This window comes from Amblyomma maculatum, chromosome 2, assembly GCF_055883805.1.
Source record: "Amblyomma maculatum isolate TAMU_Amacu chromosome 2, ASM5588380v1, whole genome shotgun sequence".
In the NCBI taxonomy this organism is placed as follows: Eukaryota; Metazoa; Arthropoda; class Arachnida; order Ixodida; family Ixodidae; genus Amblyomma; species Amblyomma maculatum.
The window spans coordinates 23,618,328-23,640,415 of record NC_139345.1 but is presented as its reverse complement, the minus strand read 5'-3'; the positions used below and the strand labels follow the sequence as shown (position 1 = coordinate 23,640,415).

At 42.2% G+C, this 22,088-nt stretch overlaps 1 protein-coding gene across 1 annotated transcript; it reads right to left on the bottom strand.

Moving 5' to 3' along the window:
- Window positions 1-2,252: 2,252 nt before the first annotated feature.
- LOC146198131 (uncharacterized) lies at window positions 2,253-21,899 on the bottom strand. Its single transcript, XM_084593457.1, has 18 exons — window positions 21,751-21,899; window positions 21,033-21,177; window positions 20,038-20,899; window positions 18,185-18,263; window positions 17,978-18,117; window positions 17,146-17,395; window positions 16,686-16,821; window positions 16,036-16,157; window positions 13,881-13,998; window positions 11,457-11,753; window positions 8,035-8,216; window positions 7,083-7,137; window positions 6,971-7,023; window positions 6,792-6,913; window positions 6,066-6,211; window positions 5,492-5,727; window positions 4,358-4,446; window positions 2,253-2,885 (listed from the first exon to the last, which is right to left on the bottom strand). The coding sequence occupies exons 1-18, from the start codon at window positions 21,807-21,809 to the stop codon at window positions 2,656-2,658; spliced, it is 3,321 nt and encodes a 1,106-aa protein (XP_084449583.1). The 5' UTR covers window positions 21,810-21,899; the 3' UTR covers window positions 2,253-2,655.
- Between the last annotated feature and the right edge of the window lie 189 nt (window positions 21,900-22,088).

Here is a 22,088-nt window from a genome sequence, read left to right as displayed (position 1 = left end):
AGGAGGGGGGGGGGGGGGGGGGGAAGAAAGAAAAAAAGAAAGACTTTAAAATGACAATTGCGTTAAATGTAACATTTTTGTGCATTAAAAACTAAATTAGAACCAACAGTTTTCACAGTATATTTTTATACATAAGGGTTTCTCAAAGAGTCTCTAACCAGCATATTGATTAAGTACACAGTGGGATTTGAAACAACTGATTTTAACTGGTATAAATGGTCTAACTTGTATATTTAAAAACTTTCCACCAGGCTTTCATTAAAGACCAACGCATTTCTAAAGATTAGGAGTTGAAATAGGTTTTGTAATTTTGGCAACATGTAATTAAACTAGCTTAATTAAACCAAAAACCTGATTCTGTGTTCAAAACTTAGAACGTCTTTGTTTACATTAATATTTATTCATATCAGTACAACTGTTGCCTGCTAAGGGTACTTCTGTGTTCATAATTTTGACGAGAGATCCAGAGTCTTGTCTAAGCTGCGGGCTGCGGGTCCTTTTTACGCCACCCAGCAGCTGTTTTCTGAATCATAGTCGAGCAATTTGGCTTGAACCCTAGTGCTTGGTAAACTGACTGTGGTGTGGATTTGTTGTGAATACAGTAGAACCCCATTATAGTAAAGTCACTGGACCGACAAAATCTTTACTATACCTTGGTCTTTACTATATCATTGGTTGGTGATAACATGGTCCTGAAGTTGCCATTTGGAAACTAAATGGCTTCTTACTGAGCACGTCTTGTTGCTTAATGAAAAAAAAACTCTCTCAAATACCTTTCATCTCTCTCTCTTATCGTCTCTTCGTCCCATTTTTTCAGATTTTTTGTTTACATCTTGTGGAAGTGTTTCTTAAACTTGAGGGGAATGTGTCTATGAATACAGCTGAGTTTGACTTCGTATGAAAACCAAAGTGTTGGCATCATCTTCTGCTGTTTCTGTCAGTAAGAAGGCAATAGGTGAGAAATGTGCGCGACAGTCAAATACTGCAAAACCGCACATGCCGCGCCTCCAGTTTTTGCCAATGCTGCCTCGTGTAGCACAGTGCGGTGAATGTTCGGTCGTTTCTTCCCTTTCCTATTTTTTGCTGCACATTTACTCTTCTTTACTTTCTGAACTGATCGTGCCGCCTTCTTTGCATGTTTGTAGACAGCTTTACTTTTCTTTTTTTCCTATGTGCTGCTTGCTTTCCCTTACGGCTTCAAGGCTTACGTAAAGTTGGCTTCTCCTGAGTGCTAGTAAGCCTAGTGGTAAAGCCACTTTAAAGAACATGATGTTTTTGTTTTTTCAGTAAAATAAATTGCTTCGCGACTTTAGGTAGCGCGTGCAGCAATTTCATTTCGTGGGAAGGCGCTGCCGCGGCCGAACGCACTTTACTATAACCGATTGTTATCACAAATGTCTTTACTATAAAGGGGGGAAAATGTATAGTCTATGGAAGATGACTAGGACTTCAGGGTCACTTTACTATATCCGAGTTTTTACTAACCCGAGTTTAATATATTGGGATTCTACTGTATTTAATTTGTTTTGTGCTTAATGTTATTTCTGTTGCTGCAACATTTTATCACTGCTGCGTAATACAACCTCGCTTTGTGGTTTGATGTATTTGTCACTTCCTGATCATTGAGAATTTTGCCTTTCATCTAAGTCCTGACAAATAATGGTTGTGCGCCATGTGTTTCTTGCATTAGATGGCCTTGCCTTGTGCACTCAAGATGCGATTGCAAATAAAGTGACAAACTTACCTCACTGAAACAGGCCTTCACATTTCTTCAGCTTTCTATTTGCTTTTTCAACCTGTGTTTGGCAATGATAGTTTTGTAATTACAGTCTGTTTGTATAGGCAACTGTAGCCCAGTTCCAGGTACACTGTACCACTCAACTAAGAATGGCTCCGTTTGGCTCCACAGTTTGCTTAATATTGGGGCTCCACTTTGCTAAAAGTGTTATGTATTGTAAAATGCAAAAACTAAAACATATAGAACCTTATCTGCAGTATTCATGTCGGTATGAACCCATCATTACACAGCCTTACAGCCACAAAGCATAAAGAAAATTATAGGGTAACTGACCAAGTCAAAGTTTAATAAAAGCATAATGACGTTTCGGAAGCCCTACAGCTTCCTCGTTCACAATGGGGAAACCAGACATAAAACATGCGTGTATAGCTTCTTTAGAATGCATCGTAATGATCTTGCATAATCGGATGGTAGATACCCTTGCGTCCGATTGAGTGTGCCATGAGTGGTCTGAATCATCAAAGACTCTGGATACAAACGTCTAGAAGCGATCCGTTCTCTTGCAAGCACACATGCCTCGTCCCAATTGATGGCGTGTCCAGTTTCTTGCACGTGTTCGGCCAGAGCGTTAGTAGCACTGTGTCCTTTCGCCACATCATTTTTGTGCTGCTGTATCTGTTTGCACCTGATTCCCGATTCCTGATTCTCCGATATAACTGTGGTCGCAATCTGCGCGCGGAATCTTGTACACTACCCCAGGATACTTCTTAAGGGGAAGGGGGTCGTGTACAAGATTCTCTGGTGGCATTTCTTACGTGTTAAAAGTTCTTGTATCATATACCTCGTCTCAGCTTTTTTTTCCTTTTATGAGATCACATTTATTGATCCATACATTCATCAAAAAACAATATCTTATTTTAGGATGACTGAGCCTGGCTTACATTTTGCACAACCTGTAGACAGCTAGCGTATGCCTCTAGAGGATTGAACTTGTGCTCTTTTGTCCTCCTGCTGCAGTTTAGTTCGAGAAAACGCTGAGAAGACAGTCGAATTTGGTAGCAGTCGGTTGGTGGGATAGCCAGCGTGCTTCGTATCCATGCCTCATTGCAACAGAGCACAGTGTACAAGTAGCTGATGTTTCCATGCCCTGCAATGGACAGAATTTTTTTCATTTTAGTCATTCAGTCAGTGGTTAAAGTTTTTTAGTCAATGTAGCTGATAAAACTTTAAAGACTCTGTGCAGTATGAGAGATTCAGTGCGATTTTTCTAGAGTATTTCACTGTGTGGGCATGGGCAAGTTACCCTGGCTGCAAATAAAGCCACTCTGTGTTTATCCCAAACACATGTCCAGGGTGCTTAAACTTTAGTTAGTTTATCTATCACAAAAACTTGAAATTGTCAGACTTGTTTTTCTAAAATTTTGCAGCTTGAAACATAATCTTAAAAAAATTCCCAAAGCAACTTAGAGGATAAGAGATGCCGTAATGGAGGGCTCCGGAAATTTTTACCATCTGGAATTCTTTATTGTGCACTGACATCGCACAGCACACGAACATCTTCCTTTTAACCTTTGCCGAAAAGCAGCCACCGCAGCCAGGATTTGATCCCGCATCCTTGGGAACAGCATTGCAGTGCCTTAACCACTGCGCCACTGCAGCGGGCAGTTCTGGTGAATGATAGCAATCGCTTTGTCATCCGTGCTCACACTAGTCCCTGGTGCCAACTTTTGGGACATATTAACCATCTGTACTGTCATTTGCAGTCTCTAATTGCATACACCCCTTTGTGACAAGCGCCACCATCTGAACACCAGTGACACAGTTTTGCCAGATTCTTTTTCATTTGCAAGGTAGCATAAATGCAAGCAGTAGTAAGCTGCTTTGCATGCTCTCTGACAGCCATTTTTTTTTCGAAAAGTAAAAAAAAAAATTAGTTGAGCTTAAGTTACCAGATTAGCGAATTAATCAATGAAGCTGATAAGCATTGCGGCTGTGAGGTCTGGAATGGCAGGCCCATTTTGGTGTTTTACAGGTGACTGCCCAGTTGGAAATCACAAGTCCCTTGGCACCTCACAGGCGAATTCCTGGTCAGTCTTCCCACAGGCCCAATTTGGCATTTCATGCTCATGTGCAAGCTCAACCTACATTTGACCTCCTGCAACTACTTTTGCTTCAGTGGTCAGCCAGTCTCCAACACGATGTCCATGGCTAGCACTAAAGGCTAATAGGCAAAGCTTTAATCCTAAGCGGAAACAAGCAAGCGTTAACAGCACACTTAACCACTACTAAATGGAAAGTGCTTCACCACAGTCTAGTTTTGTTCTGCATTCCACTTGCCCACCTTGACCGAGACAAAAGCCGGCTGCTAGTGCTTCGGTATTGCCACCAGTTGGACCTTTGATGATTCCAGCACCACCTGCCAGTTTCCGCCCCGAGGATGCGCTGCCTCTGTAATGCGAGGCTTTGCCCCTTTCCATCGGTCAGCATGGAGAGCGTAACTTACGAGTTGCTCACCATTCCATCATGAAATACATGTCTACAGCAGCTAAGCTATAGCAGAGTTAGGGACCTACTACAGCTTTCACTGTGAAATCAGTACTTTTATATGTGTGCATATACCTTGTGGTGTTTTGAGCAACTGTTCTGCAACCAACCCAAGTGTGACATCTTCTGCTGCCTGAGAGAGGCCTTCTTCCCAAGGGGCATCCCTAATGGACAGGAAAAAAAGATGAGCACTTAGATCAGATTAGACTTAAGCTGGTATCAGACATGGTTAAAGGTAGCCAAGAACAAGACGAAATTGTTAGCTATTAGCGGATTCAAGGGTATAATGATGTATATCGGTTAATACGCAGTAAGTGTTACAACAGCAGCATCTTAATTCCTGCAATGCCACACTCTGTAATGTTCACCTTAGCAAACAGCTGGTTGTTAATGGGCAGGAATTCAAGATGGTTATTAGTATGCATATTCTACCTTTTCAAGAAGATGAAACTTAACATGACTTCTAGCATCAAAAGTGCCTAGGCTATAATGTGTTCTTTTCAGGAATATGTGTATTTATTTATTAATTCATACTGTTAACCCTCAGCTGAAGGTCATGAGGGGAGGGAATGCAAACAATCCGAACAAAACTCGATATATACGAAAACTTCAAACATGAATGACTATAAGGATGAACATTTCAAAATAATGTGAATGCAGCATTCAATACTTTTGCGCTGGAGTTAGCTAGAAATAGACACAAATATTACATTGCACCACAGAGGACAACAGGTTAACTCCAATTAAAATATTTGTCAAGACTTGTTTGAAAGGCCTTCAGACTACTACGAGTAGACAGTTCATTCCACAGCTCTACTGCATGAGGAAAGAAGCCAGAACAAAATATTTTGATGTGTATTAAGTAAAGATGTATTTTTGTACCATGGTTCAATTAGTTTAGCCAGAGAATATTCTGGAACTTACGATCACTTTGAAGCTACCAAGATTTTCCAAGGTGGGAATGGTACTCCTCCTGCCCCCACAGAAATAGTAAGTTTGGGAATGTTGTGAATACCCTGCTGCACACCTCAAAGGCAGACCTGTCTACGAGTTTTTGATGCACACTGTACATCTACCAAAGGGACTTTGTGCATGTTTCTGACTAGAGTTAGACATTTTGTACATGTTCTATTATCACTTGTCTTATTTTGCCATGCTAGTGTTTATTTGGGTGACTAGTGCTTTTCCACTGTCTCATACAGTGCTTACATCTCTGCAGTGAGCAGCCCAGCCAGTAGGTCCAAGCAGTTGATGGCTCTTTGGTCACACTCTAGCCCAGCACGAGGCTCACCTCCTGGATGCTGTGCTTGCAGCAATGCAAGTGCTGTTATCTCGTCAGCAATGCGAGAGCACTCCAGGTTCGTCCTTGAGTCTAACCTTGAGCCAAACAGCTCATTCAGCTGCTGTGGGCATTTAAGAATGTCGTGCACGGTTGACACCAATACCTGCATAAAGAGTCAGGTCTTCCTGTTTCTGTGCCTAGTAAGCAGAGTATGTGTGCTATTCACATGCTGTAAAGACCACACAGAATCAGCAAGAAATGTGGATGAAAAATGCACTAACTTTTGATGGACAGTCCCCAGGTTCTCACTGAACGATTTTAGAAAGATGGCTAACATTTCTGTAATAAACTTGCATGCGTGCAGGTGCATCAGTGCCACCATAAAACAAGGCTGTGCTTCATTTTTATTTATTTATGTTTGGTCGAATAGTATAACAAGAAAAACGTTTATGGCAAAGTGTGTGATTAGGAGCATGCTGCACTTGTTCCTTTCGTGTATACCTGTAGACCAGCTGAATGTTTTGCTGATAGCAGTCCCACTTTGGCCACACGTGCACCTAGTTTTGTCAGGCATGCCAGCAGTGGGGCTGGGAATGTAGGCACCACTGCCATGGTACATGACAGCAGCTCTACCAACAGGCTGTGCCCTGCAACATAATGTTGGGCATCAAGCTGACAAGAGGTGTGATCTATAAGGGTCTGTCTGGAACCATTGCATGTCCACATGTAATGTTTCCAAAAACACAGTCACCTGATTTGACAAAGAGCTCTAGCACAAGAAAAGCAACACATTCAGTACTCAAGGCCATAAAACAAGCACCTGTGTCCTGAAATGAGCATGTGCTTTGAAGTGACTCTCTTTTTGTGCCACTGACTTTTAAAAATCATGGACCAGCTAGTCTGATAGGGTCTGGCTGTAGAATATCAATAATTTACCGCAATTTCTTATCCTTACACAGTACAGTGACAGGTGAAAAGTTAACAGCGCATGACAATTGGGAATCTCATGTACGTTGAGTTGAGTCAAGTTAACATTGCAGTACTAGTAAATAATGCTTGGCATCATTGTAACATTTCAGAACTGAGAAAAACGTCATTCTATGGCTTTGCTTACAAGGAAAAATGCATTCTATTGCATGCACTGCATGGAATGCATGCCTCTGCATGGCAAAATTATTTAATAATAAGAGCTAATCTCTGTTTGGTGCTTGTGCTGTTTGACGTTACCTTGTAGGTTGTTTGGTGCAATCTTGGAGTGCTGGTCAAGCTCATCCCACATCTGATGTAGCCAGGAACAGCTCTTTTCACATGCACTTCTGAAGATAAGCGTTGTGAGGCTTACGACAACGCTGGAAAGAAAAGTTTCAGGTGACTTTAATGTTTTCTTTCTTGGCCACCATTCATACCTTTTTAGGTAAGGCACCAGTAGATTTTGTAGGCAATGATACCACCAGGCCCTCTGAAACAACGTAATCGTTTTGGAGAATGTGGCTAGAAATACAAGTGCAGAAACCTTACCTCTGATTTAGGCTTCATAAGAGAAGCGGATTCAAATTCCTGCCATCCGTCTGACCTGTTTGGATTAGAGGTTCTTTTTAGTGCTGAAAGCATGGCCACAATAGCAATGAATCCATTACTTACTTGTATTTTAAAACAGAGAAGCTTCAGCTAAGAGCAAGTACAAAGCAATGCACAAAAACATAGACTAGTGCCAACACATTTACCACAAAATTTGTGACTTCGTAAAAATTTTGAGTTATTAAAGCCACCTACATGAACAGAATGGCATAGGCCATGGTGTGAGATCTCATCGCACCCTGCCTTCTATGAAACAGTGAAATTTGAAACAGCATTATAGCTAAACAAAAACAGGTAATTATATGTAAATGCTGATATTTATAAACCATTTTATCCAGATTTGGAGGGACATTGTAGTGAAGGTTCACAGTCTCCTTATTCTCCGCCTCCATTGAAATGCGACCACCACGGCCAGGTTCAAACCTGAAACCTTTGGTTGCTGTCATGTTGTCTTCCAAGACATATGCCAGACAGAAAGATAAGCACTGTCTTGCCAACTGGAGAGGCAGATTATGTCCTCGTATACTAACCACCCACTCAGCGTTATGTCGTTTACACCTAGAGCTGACTTGTTCAAGTATACTCGTTCCTCTCGAAAACCAATGACCAACTCAGCTGTGGCTTTTAAGAAAATATGAAATATGGTTTTTGTAGAAATATGCCTTCTGTATTTTTTTCCCATCCTGTAATAGCTGTAAAAGGCTTACTGTATTGTAAATAAATATAATAAACATCTAAGTGTAGTAACTGCTCAGTGTAGAAAGAGAAACCCTATGCTGCTATATTAATCAGCTGCATTAATCAACAAGTCAGGCCAGCAGCATTGCACTGGCATCAATAACCTCTTGTGGTGCAAAAATACTATTGCACAATAGAAGCACTGCTTGCTTACTTCTCAATAACGGTGTGCAGTACACTGCTGAGTTCACCTTGGTGTCCATCACACAGCACCAGCACACTGAAGAGAGCATCTAGGAATTGCTTTGCTTTGTCCTTGCTATCGCCAGCCTTGACTTGATTGGCCACTTGCGAGGCCAGCAGCACAGACAGCGTGCCCTCTGCTGCAGTCAGACACTGCAGGGCACACAAGAGCTGTACTTGAGTGCTGCTAGCATGCTATAAAATCTGTACTTAGCTGACTGTTAACTTGATGTAAACAGCAGTGCATATTACAGATTTCAAGACATCTACAAGATGTTTTTATCCTTTGTGACAAAGAGCCTTTTGAACTGCAGCTATTCAATGCTTCACATTTGGACGCATGCCTTTACTAGCATGGCATACATATATTTTTCTTTCTGCCTTTCCCAGGCAAGATGTAATAAAAAATGGCTATGTTGCAAAGAGAAAGAAAAAAAAAACATTGTAGAACTGGCAATCATAGCAACTTTGTTTTTTTTTGGAACTGGTTAAACTGCAGTAAAACTTTGTGTTACGGTATTCGCTCCTTAGTGAGACTTCTTTTACACTTTGTGGTGGTACATCCAACTCCACATAATAAATCATTGCAAAAGATTATTAGCAGTAATTGTGTACTTTACCCTTTACTTTTGTAGTGGTCACAGCCAACCATTTGTGAATTAATACTTGCAGAATTAAACCTACCTATATAGGGCCACCAGCCAAGAATAACCTTAATGAACTTCTAAAAACAGTACATTGATATAAAATACAGTTGTACATGTGATGTTGATCATGTGTGCGAGTGCGCGACTTGCTCGAGAAGAAGTGAAGTGCGACCGCGTTCGGGGCGAGCCAGTGCGCGTGAGTTTGTTCGAGGCAGGAGGACTGGACGGACGTTCCTGGGCGTCGCTGGTGGTTGAACTCATCGTTCTGGGCCTGCCGGCATAGGCCCGCTCGCCAACACCGGCTGGGCACTTGGTCCGGGGTCTGGTGCCACACAGCGCTTCGCCATCTACCTGTGGACAACTCCCGGAGGCAGCTCAACTGCACCATCGAGCCTGACCATCCCACTTGTGCCGCCGCACTGATGCCGTTGCAGTACCCGGGCGTGACCCACCGCAGTACCCCGGACTGCAACGCAGATGCTAAAGCGTGGCCTACCGCGCTATTGGGTACTCAGACGCCTGAGCATGAACAGGGACACCCCAGCCGCCGGTCTCTTCTGTCACCTCAACCGGACTTCAAGCATCGCAGGACTCGCCTCAACTGGACTTTGAGCACCGTCAAACTCGCCTACACCGGCGTCGAGTCCAAGAGCAGACTAAACAGAAGTAGGACGTTTTTTTGGACATGTTCCATTAGACATTAAGCTAGGCTGTATGCGTGTGTGACCCGTGATACGTTAATAGTCAAGAAAAGAAAAGCGTGTGTGTGTCCGTGAATCTGATATGGCACCTGTCCAGAGGTCCTGAACGGACCTGGGCACATAATTTACATCTCAATTTGGCTAGTCTGCCAGGAGTTGTTCATAGGATGGCAAAGCGCTGTGTGGCACCAGACCCCGGACCAAGTGCCCGGGCGGGGCTGGCGAAGCCGGCCTATGCCGCAAGGCCCAGAACGATGAGTTCAACTGCCATCGATGCCCAGGGACGTCCGTCCCATCCTTCTGTCTCGAACAAACTCACGCGCACTGGCTCACCCCACTCGCGGCCGCACTTCACTTCTTCTCGAACAACCCGCGCACTCGCACACACGATCAACGTCATCACACTACATCTCCATTCAATGCTGGTCAAAATGAGTCGCCTAATTTGATATTAATTGGTTACTGATATTGCAAGTACTTGGCTTTTTTTTATTTTTTTTTTTCAGAAAGAGCTGAATTTAGACACCAAATTTAGGTGAAGTTCAGCTGTAATATTTAGTTCCCACAGAAATCTTTCCTTTGAAAAACTATCAAAGCTAAATGGGCCAAATAACTACCATTTTAAAGCATATCACTTTAAAGCTTCCAATGTATTGTTATGGATAAAAAGAACTTCCACGTTTTGCTTCATTTCTGCCAAAGTGGATTTGGCTCCCTTCAAAAAATAAAAAGTGCTTCATTTGTACTTACAGATCACTGTAGATAATTTCACAATATTCATACTTGCAGGACTTTCAAAATGGCTTTCTGGAGCTCATCAGCCCATACAAAGCTAAGCTAGATTCTTACACTCACAGGCTGTTGTCACAACTTCTGCATATACATCTGGGAGTATCCAAAAGCTTAAATTTTCTTTTCTTCTGTTGGTTTCCTTTGCTATCAAATAAGCAACTTCCTGCATTTGTACCAGTTTCCTTTACCCTGATTGTGAGATAAGGCATGGTAAATGTGGCGAAACATATCCACAGGTAATCCGCTCGTCTTAATGGGCAAGCCATGGTTAATGAGGCATCAGAAATCACCCTAGACAAATGTCTCTGCTTTCTTTTTTATCCAGCTGACTCTGCCTATTTCTAAATATTAAGGAATCTGTGGTAGAAAAAAACCTGCTGCACCAGACAGAAATTGCGATGGCAACAATTTGTAAATTGACGATTTTGCAAAAAAAGAAAAAAAAAACGAAATCCTGCTGCCTGAAAATTTTGTTTGACAATGATGACTGGGCTGAATTTTGCTAAGTTATTGTGCACCGAGGTAGCAAAAAAAAATTTTTTTTCTATGAGGTACTTTGGTAGCATTGAATAAACTGTTACATCATGCTATGTAGATTATTGTATTTAATGGCCCTTGTCCAGGGTTGTTTTTGATGGTGTACATACCAGGTGTTTCAAGGAAGCCTTTAAGAAATGTGTTTCATGAAAATTTTGGTTATCTCATGCAAAAAAAAATGTGGTTTTGGCACCATCTGCAGTGCCACCACTTAATGGAATAAGCACCACATGGCTTTGTTTGTCCAGCATGGGCTAGAGCAGCAAGCAGCAGCAAGGACCACAGCTCAGGCGAGACAGAGAAGGTGACATTGCTCTTGCACCATTGATTGGAGGCATAGTGGGCGTTGCTTAGAGTGTGGGTTTTTCGAATGCTCATGTCTTTTGGCACAGGATAGCCAAACTTTGTTGAGCCACAATGCCAAGAATAATGGTGATTTCAAAAAAAAAAAAAGAACTGATAGGGCTATTAGTAACGGCTGGCTCCAAATCTCTAATTGGAGCTATGTGCCTAACTGTAATGTTTAAGAAGTTAATTATGAGAACTTATAAATAACCAGCTTACTAGTTAATATTATTTCTCTGCTTTTTGAAGTCTACCAACACTGGTACAATTGTGCCACAGAAGCAGTCTTCATATCTCAAGAAGCCTATTTTTAAATATCAGTAGCTGGTATTATAAGAACAATCCAGAAGCCGACTGGCTGGAAGTCTTGCCTGTAGGAGAAGCGATGGCGGTGGTTGGTCAGCTGCCAGGCATAGAGCCAGTGGAAGCCAGACACGTGTGTTGGTTGGAAGCTGAGCCCAGGGTGGACCTGGAAACTGGGAGGGCTGCAGCAAGCACAGCCATGGTGCCTGCTGGTGTGTCTGCTGCTGGTGTGGCTGCGGTTGCTCATGCTGGTCATCGCACTGTTGCTCCTGTTCTGAGACAAGGCCTTGTTTGGATACCAGATTGAGCAAGGCATTGCAGTGGCTGTGGATTTCAGCTATGGACCCCATTATGGCGGGGCTCACCTGAGAAGAGGTACAAGTGTTATGGCATAAGACAAGAGTTTCACTGGTGTTGGTTATGTGTTTGCTGAAAGACATCAATTAGGCAGTATCAATAGATGTGTTTGTTTGTTTTTTTTTTTTTTTGTTTTTTTGTTTTTTTTTATAAAAGATGCAGAAATGTAGCAACATTGGAATATGTGGACTGGTTGGGAAAGATAGGGATATTAATCTGTTCACATGTATGTTGTGGACATTCAAAAAATGAAACATGATGATGGACAGAGTAGAGAGGAAAAGACATTCCGTAAAAGCTGAAGCCATCTATATTGCAAAAAAGTGTGAAAACCTAGCGTAATGCATAGCAGTGATATCTGCATAACATTGGAAAGAAAAGCTGAGCCTGAACATGAACTAACATGTGGGGTTGAGCATGAAACAGAGTATGTGCCGTGTGCTGAAGGTGTAGTCTACAAACTCCCACTGTCATGTGGACAAGTGTACATCGGGCAGACGGGGCGGTGCATTAATACACGTTTGAAAGAGCATACAAATAACTTGGATGCTAACAAATCTACTAATCTCGTTGACCACATCCGTGACTGCGAATCTTGTTATCCTTCACTGCACTATTCCGATATCCTCTATAAGCACCCGGCCCGCTTAAAACATGAGGTAATGGAGGCCTACCACATGAAGAAAAAAACTAGGTTGTGTGTTAGTAAGCCATCCATTTTTCTGCATGAAAACGAGATTGCGTGCCTTCATCCTATGTAGCAACACGTGTTTTTGCTTGTCCGCTTCTTGATAGGGTGGTTACTTTTTCCATATATTGTGTTCCCTCTTTGAATAAACTTTCAGTTGTGAGTCAGCGCTCGTCTTGTGTTTTTTTGCTCTGGTGCTTGTCTTTTGCGCTGTTTTTCCATCCAATATGTTCCACCAACTCACCCGTTTGGCTATAGTGTTGATAACATTGGTGATGCTGAAAAGAAGTCAAAATATATTGCTCCAAATTGTGGAAATGTTGTTTAAACCTAAATTGCATGTTTAGATGCAACTTTTTGAATTTTGTTTGAAGCAGGAAGCCGCAGAAGGCACTAAATGATGCAAAAACAACCTTTGAATTTATTGAGCTGATCGCCTTGAGCACTAATTCTACCATGTTTTTTTTCTCAATGTTAGTACTGGAAAATAATATGTGACAAGGTAAGTAAAGTATGTAACTGCTATTGTTCATATTTGTTCACGATGGCAACCACTAATTTAATGTGGGATTAAATTAGTGGTTGCCATCGTTGCATCCTGTAGAGTGCACAAATAGATATGGTTGTCCTTCCTATTTAGGATGATTAATGTTCATTGCTTGAGTCATATTTTTGTGCACTTGATTAAGTTGTCTCAATTATCAGAGCGAAATAAAGATACAATGCTGTGCAATTTACAGGGTGATAAAAAAAATGTTCTGTGGCCTCAGAGTGAAAACTCGTCAGAAGTGAACAAAGGGTTGTGTGCGTGTGTGTGTGCGTGCGTAAGAGAGAGAGAGATTTTGGATGAGAAGCATGTCTCTGTGGCATTGCTCATCATAAAGTAAAGTAGAGTAAGAAGAACATCGTGACAAGAAATTTACCCAGTGGGGCTGTTCTTCGTGTTGTATGTGTGATGTGTCAACCAGAAGTGAGTGCATTCTAGCAGACTGTTGGCCACCATTTTTTTTTTGTTGCATTCTTTCAGGCATCTTTAGTTTACTATCAAGGCAAACTAACCAAATTAAAGAAGAAAATCTAAGGGATACCTTGGGTCATGGTGTGCATTAATGTTGAAGCTTTTGCGTTCAAGAATTCCAATGGCTTCTGCCAGTGGTGTGACAAGCAGCCGCTATTTTGTTCAGAGAGGTGAATTTCAGTCTGTTCACGCTGACTGAAAGCAGCAACAGTGACAGTTGGCCTGGGTTATAGTGGAAATCTGATTGATTCTTTTATATTAGTCACCTATGCCTTGCATTCATAGTGATGATGACAGCTCAGTCATTAATGAGCTATACCTACATATGCTGAATGAAGTAATGTGCTTTGATGTGCTTCTCTCTAACCTGTGCTGAGAAATAACAATCGCAAGAAAATTCATGCACATTTTCCAAGGGAGCTAACTCACTGGCAGCCCGAGAACCTCTTGAGTGTTGCTGCAGATAAGGAAAAGTGCATCGTATGCTCTTTGTAGAATCAATTTCAGCTCGGATTCTTGGGATACCATCTTCACAGATATGGCCTGCCTGCAACAGAAGAGGGGCGTAAAAATACTTGAGGGACACTTAAGCTCTGCCCTTAAGGGTATAATGTGACAAAGTTAATGGCTCCCATCTCCAGCTACCCTAATGGATCTTTATTTGCATACATGCACTTTGCTACTTGCTTGATCACTAATCCTTTATTTCTGCATGTATTATCTCATACATGCCCATTGACGTACAGTGTTCTGCAACTTTATCGGAGACATTTTGAAAAATTCTCCCGCCTCAACTGGAGACTCATTTGCACCTGAAACCGCGCACAAATCTTATGCACTGTTGCCTCTTTTACTGTGTAGCAAGTCTTACAGTGGTTCTTACCTGGTTTGGTCCCGCATGATGAGAAACCAGAGCCGCCTGTGATGAGACTGAAGGAGTGAAAGATGTGAACGCCAATTTTCCGCCGAAGGGCAGCAGTGGCGTCATCCAGCATTATTACAAAAATATGCCATGAATGCCTGGCCACTTTTAAACCGCGGTATTTTCCTCCAGCGTCGCCAGATGGCGCCACAGCTGTATTTTTCTGAAAACTCTGCATTGGCATTTCTTTCTCCTCTATCTCGTCACAGAAGGTTCATGGTTTTTTATCATGCGCGGCCAAACCAGATGAGCACCATGGTCAAACTTACCTCGTAACAAAAGGGTCAACAACACGCAAACTTTGTGCGCAGTTTCAGTACAAATGAGCCTCCGGTTGAGGCGGGAGAATTTTTCAAAACGGGTCCGATAAAGTTCCAGAATACTGCACATTCGTAAGCTAGTACCCAGTTACATGCAAGACAACCCTACATATATAATGTTACGTCTTTGTCTGACTCATAGCAATATAAAGCCCCACTTTGACCAAGCTATATGAACGTTCCTGCATAGCCTAGAGAGAGTCTGACTTGGAATCCAAGAGCCCCGTGTTCTGCTCTAATCTCGCAGAAGCTAGTCAAGTTAGCAGGTCCTTCCAACTGAATGTCGTGATCTCATGACATCACACATCCCACCAACAAATCAATTCCTTGCCATTTTATCTGAAAACTACCACCTGCCATTTAGGCAAGCTTGTGATTTTTTGCTCGCAACACCAATGCCAGATTACTTCAGAATGGGGCTTTTAATGTTTTCGCGTCAAAAGCATAGAGGTGGTATGTTCCCATGCTTTGACTGTGCATACATTTCACTGTGAAGCTTCCAAATCAATTTCTGGTTGAGAAAAAAATAATGTTTTACTCCAGCTGACTTCTTTATTGCAACCGGAGTAAAACAGATTTGATATGTGATAAATGAAAAACTGGCTTTTATTCAGTCTCTGTGTGATGCTTTTTTCATGGCGTTTTAACTTATTCTTTTAACGCAGAATTACACACCAATTACACATGCACCCTTGCATGTTGTTTCCTGTGCTGTGTCACCACAGCGCCTGTAGGTAAATGTAGTGATGTGATTAATCCAGAAAGTAACCTTAAGGTGGCAGTTGAGAGCTATTTAAGTTTTACCGTGGCCAAATTCGGCACTCTATTGCGGTCCATCAACATTAGCTCAGGAATGAAGTTGCACATAGAAGATAGTCACCTCCTTGCAAGTATGTTAGAATATAGAAGCCGCGTGCACTTAATTACTTATCTTTTTAATAGCGAAGGTGAAAAACCAATATAATGGCCAGTGATGAATGAAAGAACAATACAGGGATGCCGATTCAACAGGTTTGGAACTGTACGGCAAGTTGAGGAATTGTGTTGCAACATTTTGCTGGTGAAATTTAGCGCAAATAATGAAGCGAAAGCAGCAGTGCATAGGTGAATGCAGGATCAATCTGGAAAACTTCTTTCTTGCAACATTCAGGCATTGTTGAAATGCTGGTGTTGGATGTGCTTTGGACTATGTTGAAAAATGATCAAGTACTTCATTTCTTTTCATGCATGTTTGCAATAGAGAAGTATTATGGTGACTGGTTGGCTGCCTCCTGTAAATGAATGTCAGGGTAATGGTGTACCATTTGCTTTTAATACCAGTAGACTTTCTCTGCTGACTTACCTGAGCATTTCACTGAGTAGCAGCCTCAACAGTGAGCCACGCTGAGAGTGGCCGACCCGATGTTTCAGGTCCTTGCAGAGAGCTTCCATGTACAGACTCCAGGCACAAGCCCTCTTGAAGTCCTGTTAGTAAGAATAACGGAAACCCTGCGTTCTCAGAATTTTAGTCTGCACTGTTTCGATGCATCTTGTGTAAAAAAATATATACAAACGATTTTATGAGGAAAGGAAATGCACAATAATTGTCTCACTCTTAATGGGAAACTAGACCACTCTGTGAGGAAAGCAATTAGATTGTGGAAAGAAGCAGAGCACGAACTGATGTCACACAGCACATACAATGGGGTTTCCGCATTTTACCTCCATGATTGACCCTGCATGGCCATGTGCTGTTCTATTCGAGATAAAAAGCAAAAAAGTGGCATTCTGCTAACAAATATGACCTGTACAAATGTACATGCCGAGGTCAAATTTTTAGACTGCCAGATGTGCACCACTAACAGAATGTGCTTTTGATCCTGTAAGTTGTACCTGCTGTGAGTTGCAAAAAAAGGGTGCCTGAAGTTGCACGTATACTGAAGAGTAGAAAAACACACTAGCTGCCTTCATCCTACGTCCTGTTGTATTGAGTGCAGTGATGTGTCTACTCACTTGAGCACTGTCACAGCTTGGGAGTATGCAGCCGGTCACCCACTTAAGGTGGTGCAGCAGGATGAGTTTCTTGATTTGTTTCTGGGTTGATGAAACTCTCTGGAGCAAGCCATGAAATGGTGCTGTTGCTTGGCTTCTGCAACAGAGGCCTTTCTACTTAACTTGGCTTAGCATTTGCTAGAAAAACTGAAGGCATGCAAATTTTGAACAGCACAGAAACAGCATGTGAACTTTATAAATCCCCAACAAAGAAGGATGTCCATAAGTATGTGCTTAAAATCTCATTATATGCTGTGGCCAGAGTGAACCGGAGCATCAATAATGTAGTCGGTGCAGCCACATAAAGGTCATACACAGATTGAGCATGCAGCCTCAATTCCATCATAGTAATATCTATGGCATCTGACAGTGCATTGGCTACCAGCACCCCAACGGCTGTTGTAAGAATGGTAGGACCTACTCGTTTTTCTCTGACAGTGCTGCAGTGAAACTGAGCAAATAATTGCTCAAGTAGCAGGCAGTGTTCAGAGCGACATAGAGTCTTTTTGGCAGGTGGTTCCTGCATCTCAGGCCAGCTTCTAGGGCTTCCACTGCCTGACCCAGGGCAACATGAACAGCATGGATGAAGGAGGCACGGAAGGGTCCTAGCACACCTTGACAGGCACTTGCAGCTGGTTCATAAACAGCCAGGTGGTGAACAGCTTGGAAAGCTGCAACATATGCATATGAGTTATGATAATTGAACTCATCGGCTAACACGTAACTCAGCTGAGAAATTAATATAACGTTGTTAGCAAACCTGGATCATTATCAAATGAACATGAACAAGGAACAGGGATAAAAAATATAATGAGAAAAATGTGAAGCATCAACTGAAACTTATTCAAACTTTTCTACAGTGCAAATTCAAGAGGAAATTAAGTGAAAAAAAAAAAATCTGTACGTAGTTATTGGAAAGCAGTTTTAATTGGTTGTGCTTGATTATCAAGACTTGTGCAAATATGTTGCCTTGGTGGATTACATATATACACCTTCATATTATGTCTTCTGCATTGAATTGTGCTGCTCTTAACGAAGTTCGTTTTTACAAAATCTTGGTAAATATTTTTTTTTTTCTTGCTGATAATGTGGTCCTGTATTTTGATTGTATTATCTGTCTCATATTCCATGCATAAGTAAATGTAAAAGGCGATAACGCATTGAGGAGAAAGGCATTCCAGAAATCCTTGTGTTAGTAGCAAGCCACAGTATATATGCAGAGGAGAGAGTTCGGGCTTGTGTATAGTGCTTACCACTGATGCTGACTTGCACTTCAGCGCCGTCTAATTCAATGGACACAGTGTCCCTTTGATGAAGTGGCCATTTTATCTGGATAAGGTCCTGAATACTCTGCTGTAGGATCATGAGTATTCCATTGGATACCAACAGCTGCCTGCAGTAATGTAGCTTACACTGCATTTATCAGGCACAACTGGGCTGCAATGTACAGATTTACTCACCGCCAGTCCCAGGCACAAGGTTCATCCCATGTCTCCATGCCATCGGTCGATGGCTGCTGGGGACTTTTAGACAGCACAGCTAGTAATTAAAAGTTGCCCAGTATAGTTCCGGAAAAAGAAAACAGGTAATTTTGGCGCTAACCTAGGAACAAAATGATATCTCAGAACACAAGTATGCATCTATCTACTTATCTTGTGCCACTGCTATTGCTTACATCTTAGGCAAAGTTCTCGTTGTTCATAGCCATGTGTAATTCAGAAAAGCATTGGAGGTAAAACTCAATAATTTTAATACGACATTGCAATTTTTGCATTTCGGTTAAAAACAGCCTTGATATATAAGTGAATATTTACAAGGATTGGTGAAAGAGCCACTTTGAAGCGGCCCTCATGTAACGCACTGCAATTAAGTGGGTGACATGTGGAGGGGGGTATTCTTGCCTACTGTCATGGTAATGCAGCATGATTTCGTGAAATATCACTATGTGATGCATCGCTGAGCCCAGGTAGAGCTCGGCCACCACCTAGCTGATGAAACCTCGGGCATAGCTGTGGGCTGCCTCATTTTATGAATGCGGGGAGTGCACTGGAGCCCAATTTTAATCTGACAATCAGGTGGCGAATGTCTGCATCGAATATGCAGAACGATTCTGTGGATTCTTCCATTGGCAAAGTTTCTCACTGCAGTCTCGAAATCCATAAATATGATCCTCGCGGAGGTTGGACTAATGATCAAAGCTATCGCTGCCTCTTCGGCACTGTCTATAAGGCCTATTGAAAAGGCATCCCTCATAGGCTATTCTGAAACATCGTGTACTGTCTCCTGCAGATTTTATAGCGTTTGTGTAGGGGTCTTGCATTTGCTTTTCTTCTGTCTTTGTGGTTCTCTGGCTGCATGTTCTTGGAGACTGGGTCTATCCTCATGTTTCTGTGGTAAATCAGTGGAGGTCTGCATGCTGTGGCATGTGTGGAACCACATCAGATTCGTGACTTCCATTATGTGACTTCTAGCTTCAATTTTGGACAGCCTTTCCAACTAGGATAGTCTGTGTGCTTCTGTTAGGTCCTCAAGAGTATTGTGAATGTCTAATTCGAGTAGTCTTTCGTTAGCTATGTAGCTGAGGAAGTGAAGCCCCGACTTGTAGGATTGTTTTATCAGACAGTTAATCTTCTCTTCCTCAGATGGATATGTGTGCAAGTAGGGCAAAAAGTAAATTCAGCGAAGTACAAATTAAGGCTGATTCCCTCATGCCCTGAAGTGTGTTTTCCACACACCTCATCAACCTGTTAGTTTCGTTGAGATAGCCTATTATTTTGTTTAGGATGGTGCTATTTCTCTCATTGTTCTGTTTGTGCATCACAAAAAATTTGGAGGTTTTGCACTTCTGGTACTTGCATTCCGCTCACCTCCACCTTAATGCCTGGATGGGACATTTTGACTTGTGGCTGATGTCTAATGATCAGAAGCTCTGATTTTTAGAGAAGCATGAGACTCACTCTTGCGTCTAGTTGCAATACTTAGTCCACTCTGCATTTTCAGTGTGTGCAGCTTCAGGACATTGGACCACACAACCTAAAATATCATTGGTTTGCACATTGCACGGTCATTGGTACCCTATCATCTCTATCTGCTGGACTTCATTTATTAAAAAAAAAAAAACCCTCGTTGAGCATAAGTATTTTCTTTTGTGTGTTCATAAAATGCTCAGAATATTGGAAAAAAAAAAATTGTGCCATTAGGAACTGATGAAGTGTAGTTCACTGTTTGGTATTTTTCATCGAACAAGAAAAGAATCTGGTATTTTTTATCCGCCTTAATGTGAAGTGAAAACATGTGCACCTTGTTTACTTACCCCATGTCCTGCTGCTAATTCCAGTAAGCTGCTGCTCAAACCATTGTAGTTCAGCCATGAGGTTAACAACTGCTACCACAATGCAGCGATCATTCCATTCACAGTCATCACTTTCTTTCTGTGAACCCATATCTGCACTGGTGGGCTTCTGATTACTTTCAGCACCTTTGTGCGCCCAACAAGAATTTGGGTTCACAAGACAAGGCGAAAAGCATGATTTATCATAGATTTCATGTCTTCTTTGCCACTGTTTGCGCAGCTCTTTAAGGTACTGTGTGGCTTGGCTGCGTACGCTGGAAATGTAGCACTCGCTCACATCATGCCACGTCATCCCCAGTGAAGGCCGCATGGCTACGTCTTTTGCCAGGCTTTGCACACACCACTGTATGAGGCAGCTGACACAGTGTGATGAAGAGGGAGGCTTGCAAGGACAGCTGGCACGTCGCAGCTGCTCTGAGCGAACCCACTGGTGAATGCGGTGCACTTGACCAGGATTGAACAGGAGGTGCAGTATTTCAAAGTAGCTGTCCCAGTTGGCGTCATGGATGAGACCTTGCTTTGGGTAGAACACTTCTTTCTCATGGATGAGTTGGCGGGTTATGTAGGCTTGTATGTGGTAAGATATGCTGCACCATAACGACTTGATGTCATCGCATGGCTTGTGGATGTCTGGCGGACTGTCCTTGGCATTTTCAGCGCATAACTGCTGCTTCTTGCATGTACTGTCACATGCATCTTCCAGGCAGTCAGTACATATTCCACAGTCACAGGCTCCTTGGAATGACAAAAAGTGCTGCGCGAGCTGCTTGAGGACGTTGAAAAGAGCTTCTATTGAGCTTGGCTGTTCGTGGCAGAAATGAAGCTGAAATAGGAATATTTTAGTAAAATTATGCTGCTTGTGTTACTAAACACTGACATCACAAATTTATGTGCATTATTGGTCATGGTAAAAGCTTGAACGTGGCATCTAATTGAATGCAGAAACAGCCACATACCATCTTTTGGAGACATTCTTTGACTGCATTGTGATTGGTTGAATTGGTTTCCAAGCTGTAAAGAGAGCTCTTCTGGCGTTTGGATAAATCCTTCTGGGTCCCATTTTTGAGGTACTTGTCGATTTCTTTCAGCGTTTCTTCAATCCTAGTGGTGAAAATTTTGTCATCCTAACTGACATTTAATTAGTGCAAAAATTTTATGTAGCAGTAAGACAGTTGGCAACCTTTATGGCCCACATATATGCTTTTTTTCACTCTTGGGAACGTTATTTCAACGTATAAGGGACAAAACTTTGTGATAATTCTTATGATTGATCGCGCTACAGAGTGGGTCAGTTGCGTTCGGCGAGAATTCGGAACGCGAAATAAAACTATCGGTAGTCCTGGAGCGACCTAACCAGAAGTCACACGATTTCGTGAGACATTTCTCTTCCTGTCCAAAATTTAGCTCAAATTTCCGCCTTTCTTGCGCCTGAAAAGCTTGCTTTACCTTCGACAGCAAAATATTGAGGTGAAGTTACCCACGCGCTGAAACAAATATTTAAAACCGTTGGGTGAACGTAATTGTGGCGTCTGTGCACAGCGTTTTTATTGTCTACAAGGACAACCCGCCGACTTTACTGTTCGTGACCATCTTTTCGTTTACGGCGAAATAAAGCATCTCCTGTCACAATCGCGGGCGCTGAACAGCTGTCAACTACACCTTACTGCAACTTACCTCTCGTCTATAGCTTTAATACGGCTGCCGTAAACTTTGTCTAGAGTAGAGAGTGCCATGTTGCATTGTCAAAGTCGTACGCATGCTGCTCTCAGTAAAGGGAGTAGCGCCTGTGAATTTTCCCAGAATCACGTCTGTAATGCTGTAACTGTAACCATGACTATCGTTTGTATGCAAACGAAGCGTATCATAGCAACGTGGATGCGGAAGTCTGCATCTACAAATATATCCACCATATCGGGCTTTCACGTCAAAATTAATGCATTACACTGTTTCCATTGGCCTAACGTTTGATTGCTTTGTTTTGCAGTAAACACTTGGTAAACATGGCCAACAGC

Coding starts and splice junctions, on each gene's coding strand:
- LOC146198131 (XM_084593457.1), bottom strand. CDS start 21,809: ATGGCACTCTCTACTCTAGACAAAGTTTACGGCAGCCGTATTAAAGCT. Junction 18,118..18,184: donor CCTTGTGCCTGGGACTGGCG/GTGAGTAAATCT, acceptor ACATTACTGCAG/GCAGCTGTTGGTATCCAATG. Junction 6,212..6,791: donor TGCACCAAACAACCTACAAG/GTAACGTCAAAC, acceptor ATTATGTTGCAG/GGCACAGCCTGTTGGTAGAG.